The 26,080-nt window shown below is 37.3% G+C and overlaps 1 protein-coding gene across 3 annotated transcripts; it reads left to right on the plus strand.

The window, feature by feature from the left end:
• The first annotated feature begins 6,238 nt into the window (after nucleotides 1–6,238).
• LOC131436433 (anosmin-1) lies at nucleotides 6,239–26,073 on the plus strand. 3 transcript variants are annotated; one of them, XM_058605157.1, is made up of 7 exons: nucleotides 6,239–7,113; nucleotides 17,587–17,757; nucleotides 17,890–18,454; nucleotides 18,520–18,734; nucleotides 18,797–18,987; nucleotides 25,331–25,529; nucleotides 25,600–26,073. In XM_058605157.1, exons 2-7 carry the CDS (start codon nucleotides 17,587–17,589, stop codon nucleotides 25,897–25,899), a joined length of 1,641 nt encoding a protein of 546 aa, XP_058461140.1. In that variant the 5' UTR covers nucleotides 6,239–7,113; the 3' UTR covers nucleotides 25,900–26,073. The 3 variants fall into 3 exon arrangements, with proteins under 3 accessions (XP_058461140.1, XP_058461155.1, XP_058461146.1); XM_058605172.1 differs by having other exon boundaries at nucleotides 25,603–26,073; XM_058605163.1 differs by having other exon boundaries at nucleotides 6,239–6,500.
• Nucleotides 26,074–26,080: the final 7 nt, after the last annotated feature.

Raw genomic sequence — 26,080 nt, forward strand, 5'->3', positions numbered from 1 at the left:
ATATCTCGAAGGTCTTGTAGTCATTTTGGTAAAAACCTTTTTATTATATGCTTTACAATTAGTATTGCCGCAATTGTCAGGGAATATAAGGATTATTAAAAAAATATATATACATCAATACAGCAACACTTCAAACTGACATGTTGTGACATTGATCTCTGTCATAAAGTTACGCGCATTAGTCTCATGTTTGAAGCATTCTACATTAACAGGTCTGCACTTAAGATTAAAATGTGATGACAATTAATTGAGATAAACGAAGCACTTATTTAGTGCCAAATTACTATGTTATAATTCAAGAGTATGGCATACACGAACAAATAATATCATTTTCAATTATTATTAGATAGTGATATTCCAAATATGTACTGATATTTCATCATTACAGCTGTCACACGATAATTGAACATGACAGTACATTACTAATCTTCTTCTACGGTCTCCAACTCAGTTAGAAGAAGCGTGAGTAGTGTTCTGGCAACACTGTTCAAGAAACGTAAAAAAATATAAATATGTTCACGTTAGCGTTAAATATTTTATTGTAAGGGCATGTTCAGGAGTGTTCTAGTTCTAGATGCATAATTTATGTCAGTTTTAAAACTTAAATCTAGAATTTATAACAAAATAAACTGCCAGCCCCAACAGCGTTCTATCTGTGTTTCAAAACGTTTGTTTCAGTTTCAATTATATTATAGAACACCCCATATGAATCTTGCAGCTGCTGAATTTGCTCTAAGTGTAAATTGGAGTTCAGAAATCAGTATATTAAGATCCATGATTGTGAAATACATTCTGTTATATGATAGGTCGATTTCATTCCTCTACAACAACACCAGTATGAATTCAGTATGATTTCTAAATGGACTGCGAATCAGATGCTAAAACCGATTCCGAACCGATCCGTGTCGGGATCGGAACCACCGCGCCTTTACTGGACAGCAGAAATTAAACTGTTACGGTGGGCTGGGAATGTCAATATCTCTCAACATCTTAAATCTGATCAAGGCATGGCTCCCTCACATCTCCAGGCTGGCTTAGCTGGCATAGCATTTCCTCTGGTCTGAAAAATTTCAGGAATCGATTTATGCATATGAGTATATTTATTATTGCATAGTTTATTGCATGGCTTATTGCACTCTCCTTCTTGTGGAAATAAATTAATGAATCGGCTGTGAATCCAATACTGATTTTAATAGTTGTTCTAGAATTGTCGTGCTTCCATTAGATTATTAGGTCCGGAGTATTTTGCCATATTAGTCATTGACAGAACATTTGCTATCACAATATTTACTCAAATGTGTGGAGTTTAAGACACTTTATGTGAGTTTCAGAGTCAGAATATGTAGCAAAACAGCTGAGAATAGAAACAACATCGGAATAATATCACTCGTCTATGTGTTTTCTGTCACTTTGCATACTTTGGCTAGTTAGCTAAAGTGAGTATCTGACGAAGCTTGCAGCGGTCGAGTAAACAATTCAATATTTTTTCGAATCAAATATTTGAGAATCTCGCCCAAAATAGCACCGGTATGAAGCCTACGCGAGAATACAGGGCAGGGAACAATGGGGACGAAAAAAACGGGCTTCGATTGGGTGGGCGGTCGGCCAGCTTGCCATCAGATCAGGTCACAGACCACTGCTCTACTGCTATTAGCCGGAGGTCTCGTTCCGTCTGTCGATGTAGGCAAATATCGGACATGAAATGTTTATTCTGTGCGATATTCAATCTTAAAGCGAGAATGGCAAGAATGACGATGCGGCATTTAGTGAAATATAGGTTATCGATTGTCCCTTGAAAAGATCATTCGGGTAAGTAGTTTACATTAACAGAGAATAAACGCATGGCAAGAAATGCATCGGTTATTAGTGCTGGGTATTAGTACTAAACTACCGAAGTGTGGGTGGGAAAATAATAATCTCTAATGAAACTCTGTGTGGTGGAACATAAATATCAATATACCCACGCACTTGGTTTTGTGAATATTGAGATATACGTACATACGTACCAATTGCAGTAAAAGTTCACGTTACAGTTTAAAGTTGCCTAGGGTTACCGTTTCTCTTGATTCCCATGAAAAAAACAAACCCGAATAAATTGCTTACCTCTAGTAGGGCGGTCACCTGACTTAACAATGCCACCCACTATGGTGACATTCGGTTTTATACAGCTATTACCTACGCCTAAGCACAGGTCTTTGAGGTGATATATTCCTACACACTGAATTTTATTTGGCTAGCGAAAATCTTAATTAAATCGGAACAAATCGGTATTCAATTTTAAGTGTGCATGAGATCTGGCGAAGTTCAAGTCCACCTATGCTTGGAAATGCACGTGATTCATTTCAAATGACATTACGACGCATCGTCTTTCCCTTTTTCCACGTGTGATGCAAATGCAATTCAAGGGTTTTGTTGTTTGTTTATCAATTTATTGTTGTTTTTTTTATGACGGCAAGCTGCGGTAACTGCCAGCACGTTGGCGGTTACTTTTCCGAGAATATCAGCCATAAACCATAGAGGTTTATATAGTAGGCGACTTGACCGTGTACAATATATTGTGGTTTGGAACAGCTGTTTACTGACCGTTCTTGGATATCAGTTCCATATGGAAAATCGGCATGTCTAGAAAAAGACGATCAAATTGTTATTTCAATATTTTTTTATTTATTATACTACCTAATTCTAAATTATGGTATAAATACATGAAATATCGGTAATAAACCTTTGCTATTGCAAAATTGCAACAAATGAAATTCTTGTAATTTGCACTGCATGGAACTGACTCTTTATTCTTTACTCTTTATTCTTTATTCTATACTCTTTACTCTTTACTCTTTACTCTTTACTCTTTACTCTTTACTCTTTACTCTTTACTCTTTACTCTTTACTCTTTACTCTTTACTCTTTACTCTTTACTCTTTACTCTTTACTCTTTACTCTTTACTCTTTACTCTTTACTCTTTACTCTTTACTCTTTACTCTTTACTCTCTTTACTCTTTACTCTTTACTCTTTACTCTTTACTCTCTTTACTCTTTACTCTTTACTCTTTACTCTTTACTCTTTACTCTTTACTCTTTACTCTTTACTCTTTACTCTCTTTACTCTTTACTCTTTACTCTTTACTCTTTACTCTTTACTCTTTACTCTTTACTCTTTACTCTTTACTCTTTACTCTTTACTCTTTACTCTTTACTCTTTACTCTTTACTCTTTACTCTTTACTCTTTACTCTTTACTCTTTACTCTTTACTCTTTACTCTTTACTCTTTACTCTTTACTCTTTACTCTTTACTCTTTACTCTTTACTCTTTACTCTTTACTCTTTACTCTTTACTCTTTACTCTTTACTCTTTACTCTTTACTCTTTACTCTTCACTCTTTACTCTTTACTCTTTACTCTTTACTCTTTACTCTTTACTCTTTACTCTTTACTCTTTACTCTTTACTCTTTACTCTTTACTCTTTACTCTTTACTCTTTACTCTTTACTCTTTACTCTTTACTCTTTACTCTTTACTCTTTACTCTTTACTCTTTACTCTTTACTCTTTACTCTTTACTCTTTACTTTTTACTCTTTACTCTTTACTCTTTACTCTTTACTCTTTACTCTTTACTCTTTACTCTTTACTCTTTACTCTTTACTCTTTACTCTTTACTCTTTACTCTTTACTCTTTACTCTTTACTCTTTACTCTTTACTCTTTACTCTTTACTCTTTACTCTTTACTCTTTACTCTTTACTCTTTACTCTTTACTCTTTACTCTTTACTCTTTACTCTTTACTCTTTACTCTATACTCTTTACTCTTTACTCTTTACTCTTTACTCTTTACTCTTTACTCTTTACTCTTTACTCTTTACTCTTTACTCTTTACTCTTTACTCTTTACACTTTACTCTTTACTCTTTACTCTTTACTCTTTACTCTTTACTCTTTACTCTTTACTCTTTACTCTTTACTCTTTACTCTTTACTCTTTACTCTTTACTCTTTACTCTTTACTCTTTACTCTTTACTCTTTACTCTTTACTCTTTACTCTTTACTCTTTACTCTTTACTCTTTACTCTTTACTCTTTACTCTTTACTCTTTACTCTTTACTCTTTACTCTTTACTCTTTACTCTTTACTCTTTACTCTTTACTCTTTACTCTTTACTCTTTACTCTTTACTCTTTACTCTTTACTCTTTACTCTTTACTCTTTACTCTTTACTCTTTACTCTTTACTCTTTACTCTTTACTCTTTACTCTTTACGAGAAGCCAAGAAGACAAGAAGACAAGAAGACAAGAAGACAAGAAGACAAGAAGACAAGAAGACAAGAAGACAAGAAGACAAGAAGACAAGAAGACAAGAAGACAAGAAGACAAGAAGACAAGAAGACAAGAAGACAAGAAGACAAGAAGACAAGAAGACAAGAAGACAAGAAGACAAGAAGACAAGAAGACAAGAAGACAAGAAGACAAGAAGACAAGAAGACAAGAAGACAAGAAGACAAGAAGACAAGAAGACAAGAAGACAAGAAGACAAGAAGACAAGAAGACAAGAAGACAAGAAGACAAGAAGACAAGAAGACAAGAAGACAAGAAGACAAGAAGACAAGAAGACAAGAAGACAAGAAGACAAGAAGACAAGAAGACAAGACAAGAAGACAAGAAGACAAGAAGACAAGAAGACAAGAAGACAAGAAGACAAGAAGACAAGAAGACAAGAAGACAAGAAGACAAGAAGACAAGAAGACAAGAAGACAAGAAGACAAGAAGACAAGAAGACAAGAAGACAAGAAGACAAGAAGACAAGATGACAAGAAGACAAGAAGACAAGAAGACAAGAAGACAAGAAGACAAGAAGACAAGAAGACAAGAAGACAAGAAGACAAGAAGACAAGAAGACAAGAAGACAAGAAGACAAGAAGACAAGAAGACAAGAAGACAAGAAGACAAGAAGACAAGAAGACAAGAAGACAAGAAGACAAGAAGACAAGAAGACAAGAAGACAAGAAGACAAGAAGACAAGAAGACAAGAAGACAAGAAGACAAGAAGACAAGAAGACAAGAAGACAAGAAGACAAGAAGACAAGAAGACAAGAAGTCAAAGTCAACAAGACAAGATTCTTTGATTCTTTGATTCTTCGACTCTTTGACTCTTTGACTCTTTGACTCTTTGACTCTTTGACTCTTTGACTCTTTGACTCTTTGACTCTTTGACTCTTTGACTCTTTGACTCTTTGACTCTTTGACTCTTTGACTCTTTGACTCTTTGACTCTTTGACTCTTTGACTCTTTGACTCTTTGCTGACTCTTTGACTTTTGACCAAAAGGGTTTGTGCGAGAGTTACCTCAAAACTGTTATATTATTTCATGATAAACTGATAAACGATTGTTTTAAAGTGTGTGAAAATGAATAACGGGGTCATAGAGTTCAATTTAATTATTTATTACGTAATTTTATGTAGTTAAATTATGGAACTAACAGCTTCTTTCGGTAGTTCCTGGTTCGGTAGCACTGAAAATAACTTAGCTGAAAATTTTACGTGCACAAACGTCATCACAAACGTTACGGTCGCATTGACGATATAAATAATAGACTAAACTTATCGCCCGACGAATTTCTGCCGCAATAATGCGTCTGAGGGATTAGTAGATAACCAAAAATGTACTAAGCATTGATGACTCAAAGAGAGACAGAGTTTTGTTTATATTCGTCATCGAATTGAACTGCAGCGTATTTTATAAGCTATAAGGGTAATTATAAAATAACGACGATCTATGAGGAAATTAGTTCATGGAAAGCGAACCCCAAAACAGGGACCACATGTATTTAACATTTTCGGTCAACAAGCGCCAAAACTTGCTGCTTCCTGTAGTGGTGCAATCGCCGAAAAGAGAGAAAATACCCGATTGGCGCTCGCTGTCTTCCAAGGGATTCAAATCATTCATAACGGGAGAGACCTGCTTGCTGACCACCAATCAAGGCAATTTGTTCGTTTCATCCTTTTGCATCGTTCATCGGTTTTCGTTCTGTGAATTTCCATTGACTTGCGATTGATTGTGCCTCGAAGCAAGATGTCCTCGAATAAGCGAAAGAGAGTGAGCGAGACCGAACGAAAGTTTCTCTCTCTCTCTCCGATATTGGAGCTTTCCAGGAGAAAATATGCACTGGCAGCATGTTATCCTTCCTGCGTTCGGAGCGCAGCGAGACAAGGTTAGCTGTCTGTTTTCTGTGGCGATGGTCACTCGATTCATTCCGTCGTTGGCTCTGGTGGCGCGCGGTTGCACTTTGCTCGACATCGTACGCGATTCGCTCTCCGCGTTCCGTGTGAGGTGTGAGGCAAAAAATAGTAGTAGGCCGCTGCAGTTTGTTTTTATGCAACCTGCCGGCTAATTAGTGCGCTCGTTGCGAGTGAAGTGCAGAGAGCAGCGAACAGCAGTTGCAGTGCAAGTTCCGATCGCGACGGACGTGATTCTTTCTCCTGCTTCGTCAGCTGTGTCCCGGTTTTCAACAGTAAGTGTCGATGCGGTGAGGAGCTACTACGAACCTTGGTTTCGAGCGAGGACTTCGGGAAAGTCGGTGGCACCTCAACATTTTCGAAAGTGATCCGCTCCACTCCGGGGTCCCTAAGAGAGTGTGATGATGGTGCCGGTGGACCTGATTCGATCTGCTACTGCTGCTGCTGCTACGGGCGCTTCGGGAGGACAACGACATCGACAGCCAGAAGGACGCTGCATCAGTGGCAGCACGGAAATGCAATTAACGAAGAATTTGGTGCAAATAAAGTGAAAACGTGTGTCGTTTGGTTGATTTATGAGATTTGCATTTTGTGTAGAGGACCGCGCCGCAGTTTGAAAAGATTTCGTATTTTACTTCTTTTTTTTATAACACTGAAATTTGAAACGATAAAACGAAAGAAGCCTACCGAGCTGACTAAACGCGAGCGTGTGCCGATTCCGGAGAATATTGACTGGCGCATTGCGAAGGGATATTTGCCACTAAGAGCAGTGAGTTTCGTCCTAAATGTGCAGATTGGTGGTTTGTAAGACAATCATGTGAAGAAATATTTTGCTGCTGTTGACTCGTGCCATAATACGCAAACGTTGAACGTGAGCAAAGATTGAAGGTATATTTATTTAAAAAAAAACTTGTAGAGCTGGACTCGGCAGCCAATTGCTTGGAGTAATTATTTTCGACATGAACTTAATACATAGCATTAAGTTGCTATTGCATATATTATCAATAAATTATAGGTGATGCCAATTGGTATTCGGAGTTCTTAGTGGTTAACAGTTTGTTCGCTAATAAGCTACTACCTGTTTTGAAATCCTTGCATTCTTATATCCAATTTTCGATTCCATGTTGCTGCATTGTAAATTTACAGTTGCGGGGTTAGCTCTTCTGATTCAAAACTACATTACATGTCAATTGTTACAATCCTATTACACTAAGAATACTTTCAGGTCGGGATTCGCCAATCCGGAGTAAAATCCGTTGGATACATTTATACTAAATTCAATTCAAAAAAAGGTTGAGATGAAAGATTGACATTAATTAGTCGCAGAAAAGTTTTTTTTTAAATTAGATTCGGCATGTTCTATGACATAAGATTGTTCAAGTCGTACGAAACCAATGCAATGTGGTTGTGAAACATTTAATAGTTGATGGCGTAAATCCGATCCTGAATGAAAATATTTTATCTTCAATGACAAAAAACGTCAATAAGTCGATTTAGCAAGGACAAACAAATTAAATAATTAGAAATTCACCCGGCCATACACATTGTACATGTACGGTTTGAAGCGGCACAGAGAATTTCAACAAATTGGAGAGTGAATAAAAGTGGCGGTCCTACTCTCCGGGTACTGCTTTCGTATGGTCGATCTGGACCCGACCAGGAAGGATTCTTAGTGTCAGAAGGTTCGTAGCACTAGCCATGCAATGATCCTAATATTCAGCTATGAAGTCTGTTGAAACCGAAAGGTCAAATTCCACAAAAGGAACGTGATGCCAAGGCTTTGGCTTCATGAACCAATTTTTTTAAGTCTGTCTCACGTTGGGTAGTGATAAAAAAGCAATATTTGTCTATTCTCCTTCATGTGAAAGACACACACGGAACACTTCGCGATCGTGAAACAACCAAAATATTAGTTGCTTTTCTGAATTTGATTGGTTAAAATTTGGTACAACTAATCGAGCGTTGTTTTTCTCTAGACTGTCATTTTATATTTTTCGATCAACAGAAACGATGGTTGAAATAACAAAGTTTTTTGAAAAAAAAAAGATGCTGTCAGTTAGTCAAGACACACACCTTTCAATTTCAATAAAGATTTTAGTTGCAACAACCAACCTTGTTTTTGATTTAACAGTTATGGGAGTTGAAAAACAAATCGGTCTTAGTTGTTTTAGTTATTACGATTAGTTAGTTAAACTTAAGCAAAATTATTGATTTTGAATGACAATAAAATATTCCTTATTGATATACGTTATGATTTTTTAAATGAAAATTCGGTATGTTAAGATATATAAAAAATATGTAATATTTAATATAAATAATATACTGTCTTTTAGGCGTGCTGGTGTCAACGAAACTTTCTAATTGTGACCACTATATTACTTACGAACAAAAAGTCGAACCGAATGCACTGATTTTTATTTTTTGAGCCATTGCAACTTACAGTTTCAACAGATTATATGAATGAATATTAAACATTTTCAATTTAATCACTTTGTTGATACAATTTTTGTACATGACTATGAAGATAACATGATGCTCATTCATTAACATGCATTTCACGATGGAGAATCAAGTTGATTTTAAGACCAAAATTCAAACGCATGCAATTCACTGGGTTCTAGTTTTGGTTAAACAAGTTTTGTTAATTGCAATATCTCTAACGGCTATCAATTCTGTGCATAGCACTACTTTATATCAATCGTTTATTCTTGTAACACCAGAGCAGTGAAGATGTAGATAATTTATCATCATATTAATATTCTGACAACTAGTGTTATGATAAACATTGATTTACTATCATTCAAAAGTTACTCTTCACAAGCTTTACAAACGTATAAGCGAATTTCGTTTGCATGAAAATGTTGAAGAAACGCGTTTGAATTTCAACTAAAGTTATGGTTGATTTTTTATTGCGATTTTTGTTTTTCTTTGTGCTGTTTTTGACATTAGACAGCATTAAAAACAACATATTCTATTACTACTTGAATATGTGCAAATCAAATAGCAAATTGATTGAATCAACTAATTATTAGTTACAACAACAACGGCAAAAATAAAAAATTGCAAGATCGTAATTTTTTATTGAAGGGTTTTCCGTGAAGTTACACATACAGTACAGTCCAGTTAATAAAACCGAAAAAAGCGGGTGGGTAATGTCACAGACATAACTGGAGGACGTGAATACGATCAATCATTACGGTCAATTTCGCAATTTTTACGGCTTCTCTTCCAGAATTGTAACAGTGCATTTAAACTAAAAGCTGACTTATTGGCGACAAAGGTTTTCTATCATACAGTTAAATAATGCGGAACAAAAGAGAGTAAAAAACAGCAACATATACAATGTTGATGTCGATTATTTCATTTCGGATTTGCATATTTCAGTGAAAGTAACTATCAAAATGCTGTACGAGATTCATTTCTGGCACTCAGAAGGGTCAAATTGTGGCATTCTCCACGATATTAAACACTATCCGGAACATTTTTCTCGAGCGCGAAGCAGTCAAGTGCTGGCTTTATTAGCACTCGTTTGATGCGAATTTTGTGCTGTAAAAAGTGCACAAAGCAAATCAAATTATTCTAGATTTACACCAAATTGACAATTTTTATTTTCGATTTGCAATGAAGCAATCTTTATAGTTCTTTAGATAATCGCCCTTATTCTGAATAACGTCGTATCGTTTTTTCCCTCGTATTTCATTTGTATTCTCCATAACGCTAGCAAAATCAAAGGTAGCTATGATTCGATTGAACCACATTCGATCGAAAAATCAATACGTCGTTATTCAGAATAAGGGCTAATATTTGGAGCCATTAGAAGGGCTGATTTTTTTTATTAAGTTCCCCATTTTGACACCAAACATTTCAGGAAACTTAAATTTTGAATTTGTTTATATTATGTCATACAACTGAAAATGTAACCATAAAGTGATGACCATCAGTTCAGTAAATGTTCTACTTGGTTAACGATCGCTAGAGCGTACTGAACATCTTTTTGTCGTAATTATACTGACTGATTCATCATTTATTACCGACGTTCGGTAAAATTTACCAATAATCATTAAATTTGTGAACGTCGTGAACAGTAAAGTATTAACATTTTTCGGTAAGTTTTACTATTAACCCGTAAAACTAAGAGAGCACAAAAATTTTAATAAAATCATGCAATATTTCCATCCAGCAAGTTTATTTATTTATTATCACTAGATTAAGTACGTACTGCCAATAATGATGTATACTGATGTAAGAATCCCGATTCATATAATCGATCATTGGTATTGTAAATTAGGTGATCACCAGCCATTCTATTAGAGCTGTAAAAAGGGTGATTTCTTGCTGGTATCTTTTTGGCAACACACCGATCACACGTAAATCGTGTCTAGTGTCATTGTCAAACTTGTTCAGTTTGGTCTATAATTTCATCATAAATGTCGTTTGGTCTATAATATTATCATAAATGGGCGCTGACAAAGTTGAAGGAAGATCCACTTTTTTATCGAAAAATTGTGTTCAGCGACGAAGTTCATTTTTTATTGAATAGATTCGCCAACGAGCATAGTTGCCGCATTTGGAGTGAAGACCAGCCAGAAGCCAGCATCCCAGTAAAGTCACTGTTTGGTGTGGATTATGATCCGGTGGCATTATTCGTGAAATACCGGCCGATATGTTGGAGAGAGTGGTTTAACCGTTGCTGAGAAATCGAAGTGAGTTCCGTTTTATGAGATTTTCTACAATATTATCGGTGCTTTCGGAAGCGGAAACCGGGGACTGGTAGTCCCAAAGTAGTTTTTTATATATTCACTAACAAGATTTGACAATTAGTTGAATTTAAAAGTAAGTTTTATAAAAATGTGCACCTCGTTTTACCATCGCTTGTGAAAAAATACTCATGAAATTGAAAATTTTTACTAATCGTACTGTAAAACTGGAACCGGAAGTCGGATCTGGATCAACTTTTCGAGGACTTTTTAAAGAATTTTAAGACTTTATTTGCTTTTTTTTATTTTCACAACCTAGAAAATCGGTTAAGAAATTTACGAGAAAATTGATTGCGATTTTTTTTCATAAATTTGCACATATTTCCTTGTAATTCCGGAATCGTAATGAATCGAAATAAAATTCAATAGCGATATACGGGATCATAAAACTTTTCATTTGAACCTAAGTTTGTAAAAATCGGTGAAACCATCGCTGAGAAACGCGTGTGTCTATTTTATGTAATTACGGAAACGGAAGTCGGATCGAAATGAAACTCAGGAACTTTGTATGGGACCTTAAGACCTTTGCATCGCACAAAAAAATGCACTTTCGGGGCAATTCGCGGGCAACTTTTTTGCACCCGTTTTCTTTTTCGAGCAGCAAGCGTTGCAAACCAAACTTTACAAAACCGTTTCATTGATCGGCTGTCAGGGAAAAAACACTGGAACCGAGCGAATGGAATCAATGAAAAACGACATAAGTTTGTTTTTGTCCGATTCATGCAAAAATATGTTTTTAAATGATTTTCGCATGATCCAAATCCGCGAACCGCGTTCGGGTTTTTGCTGTCACTCTTTTTATATGGTTTTTGCACTAAACAAAATACTCAAACGGGTTTTTCAAACCAAATTGCATATATCCGATTTTGGCATTCAGTCGTTCAATCGAAAACTTTTAAATTTCTACTAGACTACCAACAGCTTCTATCGGCATCCGGTATCTCATCAAACATTTGTCGCATATTTTTCAAAACAAAACTTAAAGCGCATACGTCATCGCGTCATCGTTTACAGAATGCCACCGTCGCGCCGTAGCCGAAGCCTACTCTTTACGCCAGGTTCATCAGGCACAGTTTACTTTACGTTTATTATTTTTTTTCTCCATTGCTTACACTCAATAAATATATGGCCTACTACAATAAGCGATTGTCGTCTGCCCGGTGGTGGTTCCGCCAGTTCGGTGTTGGTTGTTGCGTATTTTTTGCAGGGTAAAAACAAATAAATCATGAAAGAAAAAGAAAATAAACGTCGCTGGCGGTCAAGTATTCACGACGATATCATTGCGCTGGAAAACCCTGACCCAGGGCACAAAACTTCGAGTTATTAGTTTTGTGTACTCAATTGCAGTGATATTCTGCAGTGCATTACGAAAATGGAAAGTTATTTCTTGAGGGTACAAATGTATTTTGCTTAATATAACATTTCATTTTTGTTTGTTTTTTTTTAAAGATTTTTCATTAGCCCACTTCTCTGAAACATGGGAAAGCGTATTTAATATCACTTCTCAAAATGAAGGAGACACCAACATAGGCCCGGGCTGGCGGTTCAATGCATTGGGCGCTGGTCTTACAAGCTAGTTGTCGTATGTTCGAACCCCAACTTGGAAGGATTCCTAATGTCAATAGAATCGTAGTACTAGCCATGTAATGATTTTTTACGCTGAGAATAGGCTGCGAAGTCTGTTGAAACAGAAGACTAAAACCAGCATAAGAAACCTGCGGTGAACTAATTTGAATTTGAAAAACATTGGTAAAGTAATTTTCGAATGACGTTGGACACGGACTTTCAAAACCTGCCTTCGAGGAAAACGCGTTTAAAGTTCATTCTCTCTCTCTCTCTCTCTCTCTCTCTCTCTCTGTGTGTGTGTCTTTGTGTATGTGTGTGTGTGTGTGTGTGTGTGAGAGAGAGAGAGAGAGAGAGAGAGAGAGAGAGAGAGAGAGAGAGAGAGAGAGAGAGAGAGAGAGAGAGAGAGAGAGAGAGTGTTTGTGTTTGTGTGTGACAAATATTTTCGCTAACTTTTCTCGGAGGTGGCTACGATTTTCACAAACCTTAGATTCAAATGAAAGGTCTCGTGGCCCCATACAAAGTTCCTAAATTGTATATGAAAAGTAAGTACTTTTTACTTATCTTTTTTCAAAAATGTTTGATTTTCTTCATCCTATTTATATGTTTTCTTGCTTCACGAGCAATGGCAACGTGAAGCTTTGCAAAATCGACAAGAGGCATTTAGAAGGCAAGTGTTTCAACGAGTTTCAACAAAAGCTACACAGCAAAAAAAGAATTGTAACAATCTCAACGCGATTGTTAATTGATGTGAAAAAAATTTAGACGTACTGAACATCAAATGCAATAATTTTCTGTTTCCGAGAAATATTTCCAATTGATCACACGTTATTACATCGAAACAACGTATTGAGTAGACTACATCAGCTTTACTGATCACTTAGACAATTCTGATATGAAATTATGCATCTTTATGCATTTTTGATTTCAACATATTTGTGATATTACATCAAAATTGTTGCACACTGCTGATGTGCAGCGATTACAATATAATATCACAACAATCTCGGTGTCGTTGTTAAAGGTTGTAATATTACACGAAAAACTGCATAATTACATATCAGTATCATATACAGTGTTCAGTTAAGGTGATGTAATGTACTCAATACGTTGTTTCGATGTAATAAAGTGTGATTTTTCTGCAATATCTCTTGAAAAAAGAAATCTATTGCATTTGATGTTCAGAACGTCTAATTTTTACTAACATCAATGTGATTATCACATCGCAATTGTTACAATTCTTTTTTTTGCTGCGTAACACACTGTTCAAAATATCGGCAAACGGATTTGCTGATTTCGATATATTTCTGTATAAAATGTTCAAAACGACGAATGCAACAATGAGAGATTCTCTTTGTTTGATTTCTCTTTCGATTATTACTTAGAAATCCTTCTCTCCAATTATTTACCGATAATAATAACTAAAGCGTTCACTCAAGCAACCAGAAGTTCCACAATTACTTAAAACATCCACTTTCTTGCTGCTTAAAAGTACACGCGGAACTTTTGGCAACTTGAAAGTATAGATCAAGTACAGCGTGAACTTCCTAGCTGCTTCCTACTTAAAAAATTGTCTGCTTAGAACGCTATTGATGAACTTAGAAAGCTGCTTAAGCCGAATCAGTTCCTTTTATCAGAACTCTTGGTTAGTGGGGTATCTTTTAATCTGCACTGAAGAAATTACAGAGAAAAGCAGGAATATTTCGCAATAATCGAAAATGACAGTACACAAAGCGCATCTCTCATTGTTACATTCGTCGTTTTGAACCTTTTATACAGACCTGTTGTTTGCTGACAAGTTCAGCATAACATCAAAGATAAACTCAAGATTACAATGTCCCATGCAGTTCATCAAGAAATGTTGGATCAGTAATCGTGAACCAGTGAACTTAGTAATAGTGTAATTTTGTTGACCATTCGTTAATAAGCGTCGATAAACATTTTTAATGACATTTTAAATGACGGTAAAATTCCATAGCAACGATACAAGTTCGGAAGGAAGTAAACATATCGCACACAATATTTTGTTACTTCCATTTACTTTAATGGCTCTTAAGATAATTATACAGATATTTAGTAATAATTCTAATTGATTCTTGCTTTACTGTTTCAATATCCACTCGATATGCAGCAAAATACCGGGATTTCTTTCTTCATATTGCAACTTAATTTTACATAAACGAACATTGTCATAGTTACGACGCATGTAGTGACTCGACGCTTGTTGTTATGTCTCTAATAATAATTAAGCTGCAACTGACGGTGAATCGATTTCACTGAGGGGTCCAATTTGATTGGTATATGTCGGCCCTCTGTCACGACGCCATCTTGATGAAATCAAAATCGGAACTTCAAAATCAGTTGATTGCAACGTAAACAAACAATCAAGTAATGCAATTGTTTTACGGTTTACCTCGTTTAGAGCACGAAAATTAGTGAATTTTGGGTCGACTTTCTCACAATAACTTGTCGGTTTAGCTAAAATACAGCAGACAGTGTTTTGGGACATCAAGAGTAGGTAATTGTCACAATTTGAGATTCGCGATGAGTATTAAAACATCGCAGTGTTTGGGGCTCAAAACCAGGGCTTGCAAATTGAAGCAACGAATATGAACGAAAGAATTTCACCATCTGTGCTATTCACACACATTCGTATGTCAGGTAGAATTCACAGCGCAACCCAAGCCAGGAGAGCTGCTTCGTTCGTTCATTAGTTCATGAATATGCCCGCTTGCTGAGACCTATGCTTCATGAGGTTAGCATTTGATGAATGGTTCTAATATTGTAGATGCCTATGAGGAAACTAGTTTCATAACTTTTAGTTCCGATGAATATTAACTTAAAGAACATTGCTTTTAGTGTTTCTCGGATATATACACAGTGTAAACTGCCAAGAAACAAATTGATCGTTTTGAAAATGGGCTCAAATGCAAAACTTCTGCTATAAAATGTTTAAAGTATGTTTGAAATGTGATCAAATTTGGTCTTGGAATGCGAACATTATGTTAAAAATGATTTCTGTAAACCTACTTTTTAAAAATAAACCGTAAACACTGCATATATGACTTTGCTTCGCGTCTTGTAGCACACCGTGAGGCAAGGTCTTCTTTCTCGTATAATACTAACGAGAGCGAACCCTTCATTTCATTACATTGTCATGGATTGCTTAGTTCATGTGTTAACTGAGACTGAGAGCACATACAGTTTACTTGGCAAGGGGAATTGGTCTGCTCAGTAGCATATACTCTCACGCATCCAGTTTCTCTCTAATATAGGTCTCTCATTCAGCTATGTCAAGCAAAGTGTTCACAGCAGATATTTTTTGTTGCTTCGTTCGTTTGAGGATTCACAATACAAGCCCTGCTCAAAACGCGAGGGGTTCAACTAAGCATCTGACACCGGTATGTGAGCACCAGCCATTTGAAAGTATACCGATTACGTTGAACCCCTCGCGTTTTGAGCCCCAAACACTGCGATGTTTTAATACTCATCGCGAATCTCAAATTGTGACAATTACCTACTCTTGATGTCCCAAAACACTGTCTGCTGTATTTTAGCTAAACCGACAAGTTATTGTGAGGAAGTCGACCCAAAATTCACTAATTTTCGTGCTCTAAACGAGGTAAACCGTAAAACAATTGCATTACTTGATTGTTTGTTTACGTTGCAATCAACTGATTTTGAAGTTCCGATTTTGATTTCATCAAGATGGCGTCGTGACAGAGGGCCGGGTTCAACGTAATCGGTATACTTTCAAATGGCTGGTGCTCACATACCGGTGTCAGATGCCTGGTATATGAAAAACCAAAGACCATTCCATCTTGAGTTTATCTTTGATAATATTATGTCAAACTTCGGCAAAACGCACTTTACCGAGAATATTATTTAACGAATTTCGGAAAAGAACATGTGAATTACTGAACCATCAGTAAAATGTCGTGTTGTTCGTTTTTAAGGGTGAAGAATATATTTCTCGCTAATTTTCGTTTATAGTCCAATGAACTTCCTTTTCATTGCACGAAAAGTCTTGGAAAAATTTTTTTCTCACAAAATACTTGAATTTTCACAGCACTAACACGAGTTAACTTTTGCGCCACTCGTTGAGAGGTTCTCCGGAAGTGGACAAAAATGGACGAGAGTGAATAATGAAACAAACAAAAAAAACGACGGAAGATTGTTACTAGAAATATTTTTGCCATCATTTTTTTTTCTTTCAAAAGTGTTTTTGAACTCTTCATTGAAGGTGAAATGAAACACCATCGGTAACAGATTATCGAACTTATTCCAGACAGCTTTTCAGCTGACAAGACCAATATTTTGGCGTTCAATTTTTTTCCATCGATTCTACAGGTGCCAACGGCAGACAGTGATCGGATGCCATGCCGTGGGAGTCATTAGCGGCCCTTACACGATCATTAAAAGTGTCATTGCGGGGCATTGCGGTGTAAAATATTGTACTACTCAATGAGAAATTTGACATATGTATTCGTTGTCTCTGCGGCAGGGGCATTTTTCTGCACTCGGTCGCTACCGTATTTTCCCGAATAGGCTCATTTGTACAAGTCAGCGCATATTTTCCACACGAAAGGTAAAAGATTGATGGGAACCGGTACCTTGATACGCGATACAATGTTGTAGATGCTTTTTCGACGCTGTGGGCTTGTGCATGGTTTCAAATTACGCCGGTGGGCCCAACGGTGTGTTTCGTTCATTCCAATTACCTTCCGAGTATGGGTTGATTTATAGCTTCTTTAATGAACACCATAAATGTACCTGACAATCAACACGGGTAAGCGGATTAATCCTTATTACACACTACTAATCATTACGTTTACTCCTTGACCTCATTAAAGGGTTCGGGTCATTATCTGCTTAAGAGTATCCGGTTTACCCGTAAATTGAAAAGGGGTTCGGGACATTTGTTCTCCTGTCCGTGCCCGTGACATGACATGAAAACCATTCTGTAATCAGCTGGGCCATACTAGCAAAATTCTGTCAGCAGATTATTCGAGCATTAATTACCCTATCCTTTCTGTTTCAGATGTTGTACACGCTCGGTGTAGTGAAATTGATCCTAATCCAACACCTGATCGGTGCATCACTCACGTTGAACGCCGGCACTGGAACGATTGCGATCAACCGGAGACACACAGACAACCTGCTAATCGCGCGGTGTCGTTCCAAATGTACGAACACATTCGACAAAATGATGGTACTTCCCTACTACTCATTAGATGCCTTTTTTTTTGCCAAATTTTGGCACCTCTTTATTTACCTTCGTCTCAAACAAATCGTAGCAAGCCATTTGTAACACACATTTTTCTTTCGATTATTCCGTGCACAGTGTGAAAGTTCCTGTATTCGTAATTTTCTGGAAAACTCGTCGTACAAAAAGTACGGTGACTGCCCGAAGGATCCTTTGAATAAACTGGAGTCGATCTGTCTCATCAACACCTGCCAGAATACCGATTACCACTGTCCGGGGGTGGAGAAATGTTGCTCCCATTCGTGCGGCATGAGCTGCCAGAGTCCGGTGGGACTGGAGAAGGTTCGTGGCTTACCGCCGGTTCCCTTCCACGTGACACTCCGGGAGGCTGGCCGGAGCTTCCGAATAGCTGAGATCCAGTGGGAAATTCCACTGGAGGAAGAACTGTCCAGTGCCATTTACTTCGTGGTCGAATCTCGGCATCACATCGGAATCAGTTTCGCCGAACGGAAGATGGAAAACGATTGGCAGTACCACACGCCCACGATCATCTACGAGGTCGGTCGACCGGGTAGTCTGAAGCGTTACGTTGGCGAAATGAAACTGAAACCGGGCCGCTGGTATCAGGTGCGAGTTGCCGCGGTGAACGAACTCGGTTCCAAAGGGTACTCGGTTGTATCGAAGGAGTTTCAGCTGAGTAAAAGTTCGTAAGCGGCAGTCTATGTTCGTTTCTAAGACTAAACCTTTTTCGATCTGCTAATTTTTTAGGACCGAATGCGCCACAACCACCCAAGAATCTCACGTTGGGACCGTTAGTGTTGAACGCTAATGGGACGTACAACAGAAAAATTACCTGGTCTCTGCCACGGTCTGATCTCCCGGTGGAAAAGTACAAAATTAGTTGGAGTCTGTATCTGAATGAGAGCAGCGGTGCACGGATGGGGAATTCGTCACTGTTCAAGGAGACGGCCACTGTCTCGGCGGTAAGGTTCTTCGCGATCCGTGGCGTTAAATACTCATTAGTAGAGGAATTTTATTCACACAGCCTACCCGCCATTACGAGATTAAAGGACTGCAGCCGAATATGTATTATTATCTGCAGATACATGCAATCAGCGTGTACGGAAAACGGCGACTGAAGTCACTGGCCAACAGTGAATTTATGTACATCTCTGCAGATGCAGGTGGAGCTGTGAAGTTGCCCAGTATGCACAATATGCAAATGGATGATGCAAGGTAATTATCCTAGTCTGTAATACCGTTTGCAAATTGTTCCTATAAACGTGATATGTGGAGTGGCACTCATACCAGTTTGAGAGCTGCCTTTCAAATTAGAATAAAAACAAGCTACGCACATGGCACCCATGAGCATTCTGTTATCACCAGCTTGTTGTTGTTCACACTTTCTAACTTTTAACCATTGTCCTACAATGGTGATATCACAGACAAGTCGACTGAATACTCGAAATTCACTCATGGCCGTAGTTCTCTAGTGCGGCGCTTAGCCTTCCGAAACAAACAGAAGGTCTAGTTATCAACGTTTTGAATGGGTTTAAACAAACACTATAGACTGTCAATTTATCTCACAAATCGGTGTCGCATTTAGTGATTCATACATCGTCTCAACGTTTCGAATTTCACCTTTAACTTCTCCGTAGATGGATCACAATATCTTCAATCCAAAAGGCTTCCTTGCTAACATTTTCCAGGTTTTGGCCAACTTCGCACGGCAACCAAAGCGTTTTGATATGGGATTTTTTCCATTTCAAAGTCTAACCAGAATGAATACAGAAATTTCAAAAGCTAAACTTGGTCAACCGACACCAGACCCCTAACTTTCTTTAGTTATGAAAACGATTTTTGTTATGCAACTCTGTTTGAATTTACTGTTTCTGACGTGGGACTACATATTTGTTTTTTTAACATATGAAGAGATGCGAATTTAAAATACGAAAAATAACGATACCGTACAAATATTGGACAGATTTTGAACATCTACAGCTTCACCAATTTCAAATAGTTTGTCGATATCATTAATCCTACTGCTAGTAGGTGTATTTCCCTAGCAGAGGTGACAGTTTCGTATATATAAGTTCACGGTTTTCATAGGAATTCCGCTCTTTAATGTGTGTATTCGCATTTTAACAAAATCCTCTCACAAAACAAGAATCAGTATCGGACCGACTAACACTCTATGCGGTTCGATGATGCCGTTGCTGGCGTACATCAGCAAGGGGTTGCTTCGTACCAGATACATTTTAATCGAAATTCTACTGTTTTTCTGCTGTATTTTTATGTTTTACCGTAGCATTTATTGACATTAAATAAATTTCAATATATAAAAAGGAGGAAATATAAATGACTATCATGTTTCATTTTTAGACCTCTCGAAAACTAAAACGCGCGAGGTTTTGAAACTACAACGCGTGATATCCGAGCGAAGCGTTTATACCCTTGAATATAATTGAAAAATCTGCATAAATTTGTCATATAAACACAAGCAATAAGTCTTCATACAACACGTCACTTTGAGAAACCTTATTCTTCATATTTTTCGATGTCCTTAGTTACTCCCCAATGTTCGGAAAATGTAACAGTGAAAATAAAATTGCTTACAATTTTCCGATATCGAAAAAAAGATTAGCAGATTTCAACGAACCATGCCCGGAAAGCTTTGCCTTCTCGGTAAGAAGAATTTCATGGTAGGCCCCATCAGGATTTATTATTTTTACGTTTCGTCTTTGACTCCCTCCCGTGGTTGATGGGCTTGACGGTATTGCAAATATCATCAGATACGATTAATTATTGTAACAATTTAATATAAATATGTGTTATAACTTTTAGTTTAATTATTGAGTTTACTTAGTGAGGCATGAAACGATTTGAATAAGATGTTGATTGCAATACGCTCCAACATCCGGGGTTGGAGAGGCCGGTAGGGCTTAACTGAACTCTTTTTTATGTTTCATTTTCATACTACCGGCCCTTATTACCGGTGTGAAGTGGAAATTAAGCGAAATGAACGTACCCCAGTCAGATTTCACATGATAACGGAATAGTTGAATGGTGAATTAAGTTCATCTTTGACGTTTATTCTGTGAGGTTTGTTGTGCTCGTGTGGGATCGGATGGATGAGGTGATATGTGAGTGAAGTATAAGTGAAGTGGAATGCAAGAAAAGTAATAAAGGCCACCGTTTCAGCTCAGGACTAACGATCGACCAATAAAAGAGATAGAAAATGGGTGACGGCACCCCCATTCATCTCAAATCCATTAGTCATTTCATATATGAAAACCATTGGTTAGAGCGAGATCTGTTGTCTGTTCGATAGATTGACTTCGAGAGTGAGATGAGGTTAGGAGTATTTCGCGTCGCTATAACAGCGATATCGTACATTTTCTGAACTACTTTTATGCGGTATTGCTTATCAGAGATGAAGCAAAGATTTTGTATTTGATTTCATCGCAATTCATTTATTGAAAGTCGAGTAATCGGTAGAATAATATGGTGACTCTATTAATGAAATGACTATTGGCACAATGAATTTAGTTAAAATCTATTAGAATAGAAATAGTAAATCAATGTTACAATATTTGCTTGTGAAATACATATTTGTATATATGTATATAAATGTACACATGTGTGTTTATGTATGTATATATGTGTGTACGTCAGTATGCCTTGGTGCCTGTATATATTTATACATGTATGTATGTATGCGTTGTATCAAACCGTATATGGTGATACCTTTCGATTGTGAGTGAATAAGATGTTGATTGCATTACGCTCCAACATCCGGCCGGTAGGGCTTAACTGAGCTCTTTTTATGTTTTATTTTCATACTACCGGTCCCTATTACTAGTGTGAAGTGGAAGTTAAGTGGAGTGAACGTATCCCAATTGGGTTTCACACGATGACAACAGGTGAACGGTGAATCGAGTCCATATTTGACGTTTATTGGTGGTTTGTGTACAATGGATTACTGTGGAATGAGATAGAATATTGTAGAATAGGACGAAATAATAATGACTTAACCAATGGACAAACCACTGATAGCTGTCAAACGATGTTCATCCAGTTTGTGTTGTGAGGATGTATCGTTTGGGACCTGATGGGTGGGATGATGTTTGAGTGAAGTGTAAGAGTAACTACATGCAAGAATGGTAATAAAGGCCACTGTTTCAGCTCAGGATTAGCGATCGACCATTAGAAGAGATAGAAATTGGGTAATGGCACCCCCATTTATCTCAAATCCATTAGTCATTTCATATAAGAGAACCATTAGTTATAGTGAGATCTGTTATCTCTGTTTGATTGATTAATTTCAGAAGTAACATGAATTTTGGAGCATTTTGCTTCGCTAAAACAGCAGTATTGAACCACTTCCGAACTACTGCTATGCGTTATTGCTTCTTAGAGACAAGGCAAAGACTTTGTATTTATCACAATTCATTTATTAAAAGTCGAGTGATCGCTAAAATAACATGGTGACTCTACTAATGAGATGACTATTGGCACACAGATCGGCTGAAAAGTTCGTATCGTTTCTATGAGAGGGCGCCACTAGAATTAAATCCATACCATTTTCAGTTAGTACCTACCTTCAAAAGATACGTGTATAAATTTGACAGCTGTCTGATTATTAGTTTGTGAGATATTGCATTTTGAGTGAAGCTACTTTTGTAATTGTGAAAAAATGGAAAAAAAGGAATTTCGTGTGTTGATGAAACACTACTTTTTGATGAAAAAAAGTGCTGCCGATACCAAAAAATAGCTTGATGAGTGTTATCCAGACTCTGCACCGGGCGAAGCAACAATTCGTAAGTGGTTTGCAAAATTTCGTACTGGTCATATGAGCACCGAAGACGATGAACGCAGTGGACGTCCAAAAGAGGCTGTTACCGATGAAAACGTGAAAAAAAACCACAAAATGATTTTCAATGACCGTAAAGTGAATTTGATCGAGATAGCTGACACCCTAAAGATATCAAAGGAACGTGTTGGACATATTATTCACGAATATTTGGATATGAGAAAGCTTTGTGCAAAATGGGTGCCACGTGAGCTCACAATCGATCAAAAACAACAACAAATTGATGATTCTGAGCAGTTTTTGAAGCTGTTATATCAAAATAAAACCGATTTTTTCCGTCGATATATAACAATGGACGAAACATGGCTCCATCACTTCACTCCGGAGTCCAATCGACAGTCAGCTGAGTGGACTGCACGCGATGAACCGAACCCAAAGCGTGGAAAGACTCAACAATCGGCCGGTAACCATCAACAGTGACAATTTTATAGCGTTATTAGAGCGTTTAAAAGACGAAATTTCAAAAAAACGGCATCATTTGAAGAAGAAAAAAGTTTTGTTTCATCAGGACAATGCACCGTGTCACAAGTCGATAAAAACCATACTGAAATTGAGCGAATTGGGCTTTGAATTGCTCCCTCATCCACCGTATTCTCCAGATTCGCCCCCCAGTGACTTTTCACTGTTCTCAGACCTCAAGAGAATGCTCGCTGGTAAAAAATTTAGAAGCAATGAAGAGATAATCGCTGAAACTGAGGCCTATTTTGAGGCAAAGGACAAATCGTACTACAAAAATGGTATCGAAAAGTTGGAAGATCGCTATAATCGCTGTATCGCCTCTGATGGCAATTATGTTGAATAATAAAAACGAATTTTGGCAAAAAAATGTGTGTTTCTATTAAACGATACGAACTTTTCAGCCGAACTGTTAGTTTTAGTTAGGATCTATCAGAGTAGAAATAGTAACTCAATGTTGTAATGCTTGCGTGTGGAATACATGTGGGTAGGTATGCATGTGTGTATGTGTGTGACTGTGTGTGTATGTATGTGTTTTTGTGTGTATATACAATATAAATTTTACCGTGCCTTTGAGTGCGTTGTACCAAATTGGTATTTCGATTGTGGGTCAGTGTACACCAGATGCTCAAAAGTGCCTGAGCGGATGGTAACACTGTCAAGGATCAACTGAAGACAACTAAATGTGAACATGCTGTAGCAATACTTATGGGACCCAAGTGTCAATATAATTTAAATAAAAATGCATGTTCTCAGTTTTTTCCGTCAAACCATCATGACCGGCCATACAAAGATGTCATTAAAAAAACACTAATCCTTTTTTGTCTCTCTTTTTTTTCGGAAATGGATGACTGAGCATGAACAAGAAATCCGGAATAAAGAATAAGATACTCAAGAAAAGCAAGAACAAATGTGATAGATGTGGAACTGAAAATTGGAAAATAATTTAATTAACATTCTTAGGAAATCTTAGATACAAAGGAAATCTTAGATACAAAATGGTAAGAATAAAAACACCACTGCATACAATTAACTTTTACATCTCAGGGAATAAAATAACATCAGCAAAAGTACGGAATGGAAATAAAATAGAAGGACAACAAAAAACACTTACGAAACACAATTGAATAGAACACTGGAATTAAGGTAAAACAGAATATAAACTATGACCAAAGGTAAGAAAACCAACATGAATAAATAATAGAAACTGTTGGGTAATAATATAATTTTCTCATATTGAAAGAGGCGTTTATATGGCGCGCATGCGCTAGTTCGGCCTGATACAAATTAACGGGGAGGGCAATACGTTTTGGACAGGGCTGTAAAAAGCTGATTGGAACCCTTTCTCCACCAAAATGTAATATAAGGAAACTATAAGGAATAAACCAATGAGATATTCTCTTTGTTTTAAGGCCCTTTTGAAATGTTCACGTCGAATTGTTGTGTAGTTCTACGTCAACAATTCGAACAACCCTGTAAGGCTATTTGTATTTTTTTTTAAATAATTGAGGTTTCTATGCCCGGTGAAAAATGAACGGCGGCCCTTCTGAAAAATGGGTGACCAACACGTTTCCTGATGAAAACAAAACAATATGTAAAAGCGATTCACATGCAGCATCAAGCGACTATCACCTGCATGGAACGATTACGGAACAACAACATTAATTGTAAGCAATTCATATGAAAGGACACTACGTCAAGTTCACGGGACATTTTGACGTCGGATACGTGAGCAATATTCGGCTAAAAATAATAATAAAAATAATCTGGACGTCGACGGAAGTTGATTGATCGTCTGCATCGTGTTTAATGCATGCGTTTCCTGATGAAAACAAACCAATCTCATTTGCATTTGTGGTTGTAAGTGAGCTGTCAGAGAGCCTAATTCTGTTTTAGTACAGATTGGGTATTTGCAAATAAATTGAATTCACGTGAATCCGGTTTATGTCTGCGACATTATCACCCGCTTTTTTTTTTCAATTTAAATCGATACGTAGAAATGATTTCCACCAGTAACTGAAGTAATAATACTTTTCGAAACAAAGTTAACTGTGCCGTTAGTGTTCAAAACCTGCAATCGATTTTGCTAAGTAGAGAGAGCATCATACTGCTTCAATCCATCTAACATCATAAATGCATCGAATACCGCATTGTCTCTTCTGACGTTCGAATAAGATCCATCGAAAGTTATACAATCGTAAAATCATTTTTTTTAATTACGTTACCGTCTAATTTAATACATGATTGCAGCTATCACCGTCGGACCAAGTCTGGCCTCCCCACGCAGGGTTTGAATTACAAGTTCGTAGCACGCAAAACGGGCCTGGCGGTACGGCTCACCTGGCCGGAGAAGAGCCTCGCTGGACGCTACCGGTTACACTTATGCCGAGGGAATCGTGACTGTCTCACAAAGTCTATGGGCTCCAGCTCGCACGAAGTCGTAGTCAAGGTACTATCTACTATCTATATTTTCGTTCAATGAAATGAAAATAATACAATGTCACCGCGTATCTTTCTAGCAGAAAACCTCCTACGAGTTCTCCCGTCTAGACTACGACACCAAATATACGGTTGGCCTCAGCCACAACAACCGCAGACGTGTCGCTGCGTTGACCGAAAAGAAGAATCGCGGTCAGCACCAAACAGGATCTCATTCCGGAGCCGGCGTTTCGACAGGAGGATACGATAACGTAAGGACCTTTGTCACACCGAAGTGTAACCACTTTCGGAAGACACATTCGGCGCTGCAGCTTGCGTGTCCATGTGAATTTGCAGTCCCGCCATTACTTGCCCACTTGAATTCTACTTATATTGATTAGATATTGGGCTTCTTATTGTGTTTGTTTGTTGTCAGTTTAATTAGCTTATTTTGTTATTTTTTACGCTGAGCTGCTGCCATTTTTTTGCAATATAGGAAAGAATTTAGCTGATCAATCAACATACAAATGTGAATATACAATAAAGATAGTGTGCATTTATGTAGTAACAGAGAAGCGTGTC

The sequence above is a fragment of the Malaya genurostris genome, chromosome 1 (assembly GCF_030247185.1).
Source record: "Malaya genurostris strain Urasoe2022 chromosome 1, Malgen_1.1, whole genome shotgun sequence".
Lineage (NCBI taxonomy): Eukaryota > Metazoa > Arthropoda > Insecta > Diptera > Culicidae > Malaya > Malaya genurostris.